This window comes from Drosophila willistoni (genome assembly GCF_018902025.1).
Source record: "Drosophila willistoni isolate 14030-0811.24 chromosome XL unlocalized genomic scaffold, UCI_dwil_1.1 Seg142, whole genome shotgun sequence".
NCBI classification, from domain to species: Eukaryota; Metazoa; Arthropoda; class Insecta; order Diptera; family Drosophilidae; genus Drosophila; species Drosophila willistoni.
In genome coordinates this window covers 3,418,987-3,430,989 of record NW_025814053.1, presented here as the reverse complement: position 1 = coordinate 3,430,989, position 12,003 = coordinate 3,418,987, and the positions used below count along the sequence as shown (strand labels likewise).

The 12,003-nt window shown below is 38.5% G+C and overlaps 1 protein-coding gene across 2 annotated transcripts; it reads right to left on the bottom strand.

The window, feature by feature from the left end:
• Positions 1-3,096: 3,096 nt before the first annotated feature.
• On the bottom strand, positions 3,097-6,049 carry LOC111519640. 2 transcript variants are annotated; one of them, XM_023181413.2, is made up of 2 exons: positions 5,781-6,038; positions 3,097-3,468 (listed from the first exon to the last, which is right to left on the bottom strand). In XM_023181413.2, exons 1-2 carry the CDS (start codon positions 5,826-5,828, stop codon positions 3,160-3,162), a joined length of 357 nt encoding a protein of 118 aa, XP_023037181.1. In that variant the 5' UTR covers positions 5,829-6,038; the 3' UTR covers positions 3,097-3,159. The 2 variants fall into 2 exon arrangements, with proteins under 2 accessions (XP_023037181.1, XP_023037180.1); XM_023181412.2 differs by lacking the exon at positions 3,097-3,468 and adding an exon at positions 5,156-5,440 and having other exon boundaries at positions 5,492-6,049.
• Between the last annotated feature and the right edge of the window lie 5,954 nt (positions 6,050-12,003).

The following is a 12,003-nucleotide window of genomic DNA, read 5'->3' as shown; positions in this document are numbered from 1 at the left end:
AAAAGGATGCATTTCCGACCGTTTAAAGTAAGTAAGTAAGTGGATTAACGCGAACTCATCCTAGACCGTAAGGGCTACAGAGCTGAAATGCATGTATGCTTGTATATCATGCACGGGTTGTATACATCGGATTCAGCCGAATCGGACGACTATATCATATAGCTCCTATAGGAGCGTTAGGTCGAAAACAGCGACTTTTATCAAAAACTTCGTTACTTTTGACACGATTGTCATAAACATTTTTAGTTGTCAGTTTAATATACGTATTATTGACGTAGCATACTATAAAATGCCATGCTACATCCCCAGATTGCTCCAGACTGCTCCGATTGTAGGCTATTCTTTCGCGAACATTCGACTTTTTCAATAAAACCTTTTTTTTACATTGACCTTGGCAATAGGTAAGGAACTCAACAAAAAAAAAACTTGCAAGGGTATACAAACTTCGGCGCGGTCGAAGTTAGCCCCGGCCCTCTGGTTGAGGTTTAAATGAATAAATGAAAAACAAATTAGTGTTTTTTATTATTGTAGAAAAAAAGACAAAAAATGTTAGCAAAATCGTCTTAAGCTTCAATTTAGAAAAAAACTAATTACTATTAATTGTACCTCAATAGAAACACTTGGGTTAGATTTTGAGAACTACAACATTGAGTGTATAATTCACAATAAATTTATATTTGTTTCGATACCTTGACCTTTATTTTTGTCAAGGCGCAAAGTTGAATAAAAGTTGACGTCAAATTTCACAAAAGAAACATCTGATTAAACATGTGACATTGTTGGAACTTTGCAAAATGGCAGCGTTGCCACTATATTTGAATAAGTCATTGATTCAGTTGTCATTATAACATTAAAATTTCATATATATGTCAAATCATTGCGTATCATACATTCATATTATGTTTTTCTAGATTATTGCGGGTTTATGTCAAACAATGAATGTGGTTTGGGATTTCTATTGGGCACTTTAAATTGTGCCTCGCCGAAAAGTATGCTTTAAAAAACTTGCCAGACTTTTTGGCATAAATTGCTTGAATATACTAGTAATTAAAGTTAACCAAAAATTTCGACTAGCAGACGCATTGAACCATAACAATTGACCTCAAGTCAGACGCTCAGATAACACGCCCCTTTCCCCAAAAAAAGAAAATCGACCTAAACAGAGACAAAGACAAAGACAAACACGTACACACACAAGCAGATTGCCAGAGTTAAAGTTCAAAGTGAGGCCAGAAAATGCCATGAAACTATTTTAACGAAAGGCTTAATACTAGCAAATAGATGGTCGAAACGAAAGTGGGGGTTGGGTTGGGTTGGCTTGGCAAAGAGGCTGAGTATTTCATTTGATTGACAAGCGACAGGCATTCAGAAGAAGCAGTTGCAGGAGCAGAAGGTATGAGGGGATAAATCCAAATTCAAAACAGGCAATGGGTGTGGGGATATGCCAGTGCTAAAATGTTGAAATGAATCTTAGGCCAGGCCAGATGCCGATGCCATTGCCAATGCCGTTGCTGCTGTTGCTGCTGCTGCTGCTGGTCGGGATTGCTGCGGTGGAAATACTTTTGCTCCAGGCATTTGCATAAAAATAATTTGCATTTCAAACTATGTACCTCCTACCTAGCTACCGACCGAACAACCAAAACAGCCAAAACAACCAACCAACCGACCTACAGACACTTGCACCACACACCACCTCCATCCTCATCCCGACTAGTCGAAAAAAAAAACTGTGCTCAAACAATTGAAATTGAATCAGAGCAACAAAATCAGCATTCAAGCTGAAAGTAAATGAAATAGAGAGGCGGCGCGTGCTTTTGGTTTCATCTCATCGGCAATTTCGACTTCGACGCGACTTTGCTCGACTTTGACTTTCAGAGAGTTCTTTCAATGTGTTAACATTTTCGCCACCCCTACCCATCTTCAGCACCATCAGCCCTCATCCTTAAACTCATTCTCATCCGCATCCTCATTCCCTTTCTCGAGCCAACATCTCATACTTGAAATAATTTCGCATTCAACGTCAGGCGTCAAAATCAACTCAAATGTTTAAAAACTCATTTGAATGCCACAAGGAGCCAAACAAGAAAAAAGGAACGAGACGGCACAAAAAGACAAACCAAAAAAGGGAGAGAGAGATAGAAGCATAGTATAAGGGAAACGCACAGTTTTGCGGTTTTTTGTCGTCTGCTCTTGGTCTTTTTGTGCCTTTTTGCGGATTTGCCAAATTTTGGAGCTTGGGACTAGGGCAATAATGTTGTGCAAAGATTTGCGGTTAAGCAAAAAGATTTGTATCTGGGAGGGGAGATGGGTGGCCATCTCAGTTTTTTGCATTTCTCCTATCAGAGTCAGCAACTTTAATTGACTAAAGTTTCGAAGAAACTTGGGAACATTTAGTAACTTAGTAAATCGTAGTAGTCGAAACAAAGTTGGAGATTTTAAACGAAATTATTCAATATTTTAGCATATCCATAGTTATATATAAGATTTTCTGTACAATTTTAAAATCCGTCTATTAGCTTATGAGCAAGAATTGTTGCTTGATTTTCTACAATCATTTTTCGATAAGCCACCAAAGAGACATAAACCTAGGAATTAAAAGATTTTGTAAATAAAGAACCAGATTCCCCATTAAAAAGTAACGAGTCACATTGTCGAGCGCAACCAAGTCTTTATTCTTTAATGCTAAATGAGGAGTGCAGGTTTAAAAACAAAATGTTAAGCGCCGTTTTAGTATTTTAAATTTATTCAAAACTGGGTTTTAACCGACTTGAGGTCAATAAATCTTACTCATTTAAGAACCACTAAGTTCATTCATCAGAATGTAATGGCCACACTATATCATCCACGGTGAAAGAAGTTGGGAATTCAAACTACATAAAACGAAAACAGAACGGCAAAACTTGTAGCTGCAGGTCCCACTTTTTTTAAGTGCATATCCTTCTGTGGCTAGGTCAACTCGGCTATTGATTCTAATCTATCTGAATCCTTTATTCTAAAGAAGTTCATTACGAACATGGGAACAGAATACAACAATTCTATTCTAAATGACAGGTGAAAAAACTTAAAACTAGACCAATAGAAATAATACATAATACATATGTAATAATATAATATATTTATAACACATGTGCATTCTTTACAATTTGGATAGTCAAATTTCTAATCATCGTGTTGCCGACATCGTCTTGCTTCTGCCGACATGCCATTGCAGTTGGACAATATACTTGAAGTGGACACCACACTGTTAACACTGCTCTCTGCTTCCTTGATGGACACTGCACTGCTTACGCTCATCTGACTTCCAACAGAGATTTGACTGCGTGGTCCCAAAGAAATCTCACTGGGAGTGAACCATTTATTATCATCCTTCAGGATCCTTTTCACATGCTCCACATAAGTGCTGGCGCAGTAATGATCATTCTTCCCCTGTATGACACCAGACTGGGTGGAGGTCTTCAAGACATCAACCATAACCATAAATCTGCCACGAAGTTTGCGGCTCCACCTGCTCGCGAAGGAATCTCAAAATTTTAGTCTAGTCCACTAAAATGTCAGTCATTATTACAAATGAGAAGAAAAATAATGATATTCAAAAGAAATGTTGCTACTAATAAAATTTCAATTTCAAAAAATCAGAAAAAGATTCGTACTGGACGACGACTTAAATTGAAATGAGACTACAAATGTATCCAGCTCCTGACATTGACTTTAGCGAAAGGCATGATAAGTGACGGCAAAAGCAAGGCCAATCTGACATTTTCTTCGTCTTCAATTTGTGTTCCACTGCGCTACTTTGATTCCGTTTGCAATTTTTATTTTGTTTTGTTTTATTTGGGACTAACATTTAAAAGACGATATCCCGTCAAAAACAAAATAAATTTCGAACACAAAAAGAGATATCAGGTTGGCCTTGCTTTTTGCTTCACTCATCATGCCTTTGCAAAGTCAATGTTAGGAGCAGGATAGATTTGTAGTCTCATTATATTTTGAAATTACACTCGATTCGGATCATTTTGTGTGCTTTCTTGAACTTTTAATAATTACAATTTGTTTCCTCCCTCTTTAATTATAATGGCGGAAATGTTAGTGAACGAGACGAATGTTTTAAAATTCCTCCAAGAGATGGTCGAGCCGCAACAGTTGGACCAGATTGTTGCTCACTTTCATAATCAGACCACGGATGCGATCAAGCGTATAGCGGTGGTGTTGCAGCTGCTTAAAGTATTGGAAACCTCCACCAAGTCTGGTGTTATACAGGAGGCGAATAAGTTTTACTACGCCAACACCCATGTGGACGATGTGCGAAGAATTATGATGGATGAAGACGATTGGTTCCGTGCTACCCCCAGTGAGATTGCTTTGGATGGTGCAGTGGCTTCCAGTACATTGCCCAACCCAAGTACCCAAAACGATGATTAAAACATTGGGTATCCATATTGCACATAATAAAGATGTATGAAGTATGATTTCTTTGTATTGTTTTTATGCTTAGATGATGCCCTGTGGACGTATTTTGATGTAGTTGCACATGTCTAATTCTAAATAGAATGAACGACTTCATTGGACTGTATTTCAGAATAAAGGATTTAAATGTAACATTTGTCATGTAAATATTCTGTAAGATCCTCATATTGTAGCGACTGCGTATTCTTTGCCAAACTAGTCGAGGTAATGGACCAATTGGGTCTACTGGTGTAAGTTTTAATCACTTATGACATCTTCGTACACTTTGTCGTAACGAGTTATGTTTTTCGAATGATAGTCTCTCTTTGACTAATTAGTCAATATACAAAGCTTCTTCTTTTTAACCGGCTTTAGTATTGTGTTATTAAACGTATATGATTTATTTGTATTGAAGATTAAGTCCTGTGGATAATATTTGGCCTAGCTTTAAGTGTTTCCACATGTCATTTAGAAAAGAATTCTTGTTTTCTTTTCCCACGTTCTTAATGAACGTCGATCAACTAGTCGAGGTAATGAACCAACTGTGACATTACGTCTACGTCGATACTCTTTGTTATGACAACGTTTGTTTTTCCAATGTTTTATTATCTTTGTTTTAGCTAGCGTTCTTTAGCTGACAGTGAGATCTTAGGAGGTCATACCAACTTAAACTTTGCCGAGCCTGATTAAAGAAAAATAAATATATTCGATATAAAATTTATATCGAAAACATTTAATAACCATTTATTGACTCACACTTGGCAAACAATGAATTTTGAAAATGAATTTAAAAATCAAGGTTTAAATTTATATCAATTTATGGGATGCTTTTTTTTTTACATATGTATGTCTTTTCTGCCGTTTTTGCCCTTTCCTTGCGTCTTTTCTGGCGTCTTTTCTAGCGTTGTTGTCTTGTTTTCCTGTCAACAAAAGGATATGAACAAGGCTCATCTTGAAAACATTTTCTTTTCGATGTCTTTGGTTTTCGGTTGAATTCCTGCAACGAAGGTACAAGGCAACAAATAAACATAGACTAAGAATTTCTTACCATTAATTTGTATTTCTGATTTTGTATGCAAGTTAGTCGATTCCAAGTCTTTGTTAACACTGCTCTCTGCGCTCTTAGTGGACACTGCAGTGCTTTGAGTCATCTGACTTTTTCTAGAGATTTGACTGCGTGTGCCCAAAGAAATCTCACTGGGACTAGCACTGGGAGTGAACCATTTACTATCATCCATCAGGATCCTTTTCACATCCTCCACATAAGTGCTGGCGCAGTAATAATCATTCTTCCTCTGTATGACACCAGACTGGGTGGAGGTCTTCAAGACATAAACCAGCTGCTTTTCTACCGTTTCACGCTTCATCGGATCCGTGGTCTGCATTTGAAAGTGAAGTTAAATCTGCCACGAAGTTTGTGGCTCCACCTGCCCGCGAAGGAATCTCAAAATTTTAGTCTTGTCCACTAAAATTTCAGTCATTATTACAAATGAGAAGAAAAATAATGATATTCAAAAAAAATGTTGCTACTAATAAAATTTCAAACAATTTCAGAATCAGAAAAAGATTCGTACTGGACGACGACTTAAATTGAAATGAGACTACAAATGTATCCAGCTCCTGACATTGACTTTAGCGAAAGGCATGATAAGTGACGTCGAAAGCAAGGCCAACTTGACATTTTGTTCGTCTAGAATCCTTGTTCTACTGTGCTACTTTGATTTCGTTTGCAATTTTTATTTTGTTTTGTTTTATTAGGATTAAAAACAAAATAAATTTCGAACACAAAAAGAGATATCAGTTTGGCCTTGCTTTTTCCTTCACTCATCATGCCTTGGCTAAAGTCAATTTCAGGAGCTGGATAGATTTGTAGTCTCACTTCATTGTAAGTTGATCTACAATACGTATTGTTTTTCTGGCTTTCCCCTATTTTGATTATATTTTGTGCTGTTAAATTTATAAAAATGGAAATTTTTGTAGACGAAGCAAAACTTGTAGAATTCCTTCGGGAGCAAGTGGAGCCGCAACAGTTGTACAAAATCGTGGAGCATTTTAAGAATCAAACACCGGAAGAGACCAAGTGGAGCACAATAGTGCAGCAGCTGCTTGAAGTTCTGAAGACATCAACCGAGTCTGGTGTCATTTACGAGGAGGGTACATTTTATTTTGCCAACACCCATGTGGAGGACGTACAAAGAATAATGATGGATGAAGATGATTGGTTCATTCCCAGTGCTAGCCCCAGTGAGACTTCTTTGGGCAGTACCAACCCAACACAGGTGCTTACAGCCACGGCAGCCACTAAGAGTCCGGAGTCATTGACGAATTCAGAGTCCACCCAAAGTACATTGTCCAACTGTAGTGGCATGTCGGCAGAAGCAACCAGGTCAATTTCCGAAGACGATTAGAAACTTTGTTATCTAAATTGTACAGAATACAGATGTCTTATAAATATATTATATTATACATGTATTGCTTCTATTGAAGATGATGTCCTGTGGACTGTATTGGGTTTAGTTTTAAGTATTTTACCTGTCATTTAGAATAGAATTCTTTTATTCTGTTCCCATGTGCATAATGGACTGTTTTGTTTGCAACTGGGATGGTTGATAAATGTTCTGGTAGATCGACTGGTCGAGGTTATGGACCAACTATGTCCATTGTCGCTGTGTTGAAAGCTTTTAACCGCAAGTACATCTATGTACAAACTCTGTCATGACGAGTTTTGTGTTGATGCCAGTATGATCTTGTATTAATCATAATTCCAAGCACCAATGGGGTGATACGGTATAATAAAGCCGCCAAAATGTATGTAAGGTACGATGGAGAGTTACAGAGGCTTAACAGCAGCAAGCGGACAGATGATCTTTAACAGCAGAGTTTAGCAGCAGAGCAACAGAGAGTACAGCAGACAGCAGAAGAGAAGAACACGAGAGAGAGACAGTTGAAGTTGCAGGGTACAGCAGACAGCAGTGAGAGAAAAAGCAAGTGAACCGAAGCAGCAGATCAAGACTTGAATATTTGTAACTTTTCAAAACTACATTAAATTAAATTAATAAATAAACTTAGTTGAGTAAGCCCACTCAACTCACATTTGGGGGCTCGTCCTAATTTGGAAAGTGCAAGTTATTTGGAGTTGTCCGGAGGTGTCTCAAATTTGGCCAGAGGAGTCTGAAAAATTTTGCCGCGAATTTGCTGAGTGACGCTGCTGAGAGGGACGGCACTACAAACACAGCGCTCTGGAGAGAGGGAGACAACAGAACTACCAATAAAGTTTTGCCGCGAATTTGCTGAGTGACGCTGATGAGAGGGACGGAAGTACAAACAAAGCGTTCTAGAATACCAAGAGTGACAGTGAGGCAACCATACTACACCAGATCGAAAGCAAAGGAGGCAGTTCAGAGAATGGCAGACGAAGCGGGTGGCGTGTTGAAGCTGGATTAAGTTGCATCTGGAGGCGAAGTTAGTGCTACTGGAATTCAGGCCATGGCTGATAACACCAAAATTCTGCAGGAACTGGTGCAGTTGCTCGCTTTGAAAGTGGGAGCAGACGAGCAGAATAGAAACAGTGGTACAATCGCAGCGGAAAGCTTTGAAAAAATCATCCCTGATTTTGATGGCGAAACGATTCCGGTAAAACATTGGTTTCGGAATTTCGAATTAAATGCTGAGGCATATGGCCTAAATATAAAGCAGATGTATGTACAAGCACGTGCCAAAATGACCAAAACGGCAAAGCTGTTTTTGGAGGCCGTACAGGTGTGCCAATATTCGGAGCTACGGATGACACTGGAGAATGAATTTGGTCAACGAAGCAAATGCAGCGCCGAGATTCACGCAGAGCTACGGGATCGGAAAAAGCACAATCAGGAGTCATTTCACGAGTATCTTCTTCAGATGAGAAAGCTGGCAGCGGTTGGTGACGTTGATGTGCAGTCTGTAATCCGCTACATTGTCGACGGCTTGCAGCTGAAAAGCGACTTTAGATATACTCTCTATGGTTGCAAATCCTTTCAAGAGCTTTAGGAGCAGTATGCTGTGTATGAGCGCGTTGCCGAAAGATCGGCGAGACCTTTTTTGGCCAACGAGACGAATCAGAAGAGATCGCCTCATGCCCCAAATAAGCAGAAGCACTGCTTTAATTGTGGATCCGTTGAGCATTTTCGTAAAGATTGCGATGCTGCAACGAAATGCTTTCGGTGCAATAAAGAGGGACATATGGCGAAAAATTGTCCTGGTTCAGCTGCAGACATTCATGTTGTTCATGATGCTACACGTGTGAAGAGGATAGCTGTCAATGGAGTCGATGTGGAGTGCTTGGTGGATACGGGAGCCGATGTATCCCTGGTGACCAAGACGGTATTCAACAATATTCCAGGCGTCATGATGAAGAAATGGACTTCGAGGCTGCGAGGTCTGGGAAACAATATGACACGCCCAGTTGGATGCTTTGAAGCAGAGGTTATCGTTGATCAAGAGACGACTTCGCACAAATTTGTTGTTATTGCGGATAGAGACATTCAATACGACGCGCTGCTCGGATTTGATTTCATATCTAAATTCGATCTTTCATCATCGGCAGGGGGATACAAGTTTTCTTTCCCGCAGGGGGAGAAAACTTGTGAGGAGATAAACCAGCAGACCGTTTAATACAGCTACTTAAAGAAGAGATGCACCAACGCTTTGATGAAGAACGCCAACTAATGAGGCAGAACGCGAAAGCTGAAATTATACAAGCGCAGAAGTCTTATAAGAAGCACTTTGACAGTAAAAGAAAGCCAGAGGCCGGATATCAGGTTGGAGACTTAGTCGCCATACGCAGGACGCAGTTTGTCGCAGGAAAAAAACTGTCCAGCGAATATTTAGGTCCTTATGAGGTGACGCAAGTAAAGAGGAATGGTAGATACGACGTAAGGAAAGCAGCGGATGTCGAAGGGCCTACAAATACTTCTACCAGTTGCGACTATATGAAAATGTGGCGCTATATTAAGGACAACGAAGACGATTTATCATCTGGGACAGATGAATGATCAGGAATGGCCGAATGTAAGGTACGATGGAGAGTTACAGAGGCTTAACAGCAGCAAGCGGACAGATGATCTTTAACAGCAGAGTTTAGCAGCAGAGCAACAGAGAGTACAGCAGACAGCAGAAGAGAAGAACACGAGAGAGAGACAGTTGAAGTTGCAGGGTACAGCAGACAGCAGTGAGAGAAAAAGCAAGTGAACCGAAGCAGCAGATCAAGACTTGAATATTTGTAACTTTTCAAAACTACATTAAATTAAATTAATAAATAAACTTAGTTGAGTAAGCCCACTCAACTCACATGTATGTAACAGGAAAAGGATGCTTTTCCTAACACCATAAACAATATACGTTCTTGATCAGCATCACCAGCCGGGTCGACTTAGCCATGTCCGTTCATTCACAGAGAGACCAATTTTTGTAAGTAGATATATAATGCGTACAATGATCAAGTTTGTTTCAAATTTTTGCCACGCCCCTTTCCCCAGCCGTTATTTATCAAAGTGTTTTACTCAGACTTGAGCCCCTTGGCTTGGTGATGCTGCTTCTTCGTTTCTGCATACTCTCACTCCAAGTTCGTCGCCTCGATTGGTCAATTGGTCTTCTACATCGCGTTTTTAGATGTCCTGCAGCTTCTTCCTTCTTATGAAGATGCTATTAAATTAATATTTAAGCCATTAAAAATGCTGAGCGAATTGTTTAAGGTTTTTTCTCGCTACTAATATTTATACAATACATTATAAAAGTTTAGGTAGCTATTGCGGGATATCCTGGCGACCTTTTGGCATTTGTAGACAGACGTTTTCTTTTTAGTTTTCGCAATTCAAAGTATCCATAATTCTAAAATTTGTTCTATTAGTTTTTCAACTGAAATTTTGGCTTAAAGGTGTTGTCAGCCTACGTAGAATGTTACAACGAGAATGAAAGGGGGAGCTTACAATACGGATCGTTATTCCCATTTGTCGGATGTGCAAACGACTACGATGGATACAGATGCTTGGTTTATTCCCAGTGCTAGCCCCAGTGAGACTTCTTTAGGCAGCACCAACCCCGATGCATACGGAGCCATTAAGAGTCCGGAGTCATTGACGAATTCAGAGTTAACTTGAAGTACATTATCCAGCAGAGTGTGATGTCGGCAGAAGCAATTGTACATTTCCAAAGACGATGATTAGAAATTTGGCTATCCAAATTGTATAGAATGCAGATCTGTCTTAAATATAATTCAACTGATAAATCAGAAAGTAAAATTTATTTCTATTTCAATAGTCTGATGTCCTGTGGATGATTTTTAGGTATTTACCTTGTAAGAGTGAGCTAAATAGTAAAATATATTTGCTAAGCAGCATGTAAGAGGGATTTTAAATACATTAAGTAGAGGAGCATGTATATATGAAAACATTTGCTATCACTAATTTAAAGTATTTGTTTTAACTGGTGCATGATATTTTCAACTCATGTGAAATTAGGAAATGATATTTCAATACTTTTGTGTACGTGCTATTTCTTCAAAGAATTTCCCTTTAGAATTACCAATGTGAACATTGGAAAAGTAATCAATCTTTGGATTCCTTCACGTAGAATAAAGGCAGATGAATCCTTTTTTGGTCATTTGGTCCCTGTTTTAAGATTGATTTTGCCTTTGAATATTAAATCGAATAAAATCAAATCGATGTGATAGTTAGGGTTTTGCAATCCGGCTTATGTGGGTTGCTATTTTATCGTTGTGTTATGTGCTGTATAATTTAGTTAGCCGATTATGATCAAATTCAGCAGAGTCATTAATAGGTATATAAAACTGATAAATTTTATATCTTATGAAAATCGTGTCAAAAGTTACGAAGTTATTGTTAAAAGTCACTGTTTTCGACCGATCGTTCCAATGGGAGCTATATGATATATTCACCCAATCTATATCAATTTATCACGAAGTTATTGAGAAAAGTCACTGTTTGTGGCCTTGTTGTTTGTATAGGAGCTTCATGATATAGTGATTCGATCCGGCTAAGTCCGAGATATACAAACTGTACAGTATATACAAGCCTACATGCAAAATGAACTCTGTAGCTCTAACAGTCTAGGAGGAGTTCGCGTCGATCTTTATCCAACTTATCGCTAAACTGAACTTTTACAGAAGTTTTCCAACACTTGCTAGTTACCGAAGTCGAAGTCGAAGTTGTCGAAGATCTTGATGGAAAAGTACAACCTTAAAATAGGTCGGTTGTTGTTTATTCTTTCAAAACAATATTTTTTGTAATAATATACTAAGAACAAGTTTAAAGTACAAACAAAATTATAATTTTATCTGCAAATTTCGATATGGCAAACTATATTATTAGTTTCAGGTTTTTATATCCACTTCTCCACAAATAAACCCGAGTTTACACCACTTTTTGTTACCAGAACATTCAAAGAATGTTCGATCTAGTTGAAACTTGGCAAACTAGTTATCTAAATCCTCTTCATTCGCCACTGCTAAAAGTCTTGTAATTGCAAACGATATTTCTATATTTTAGGTGAAAGATTTCATATATT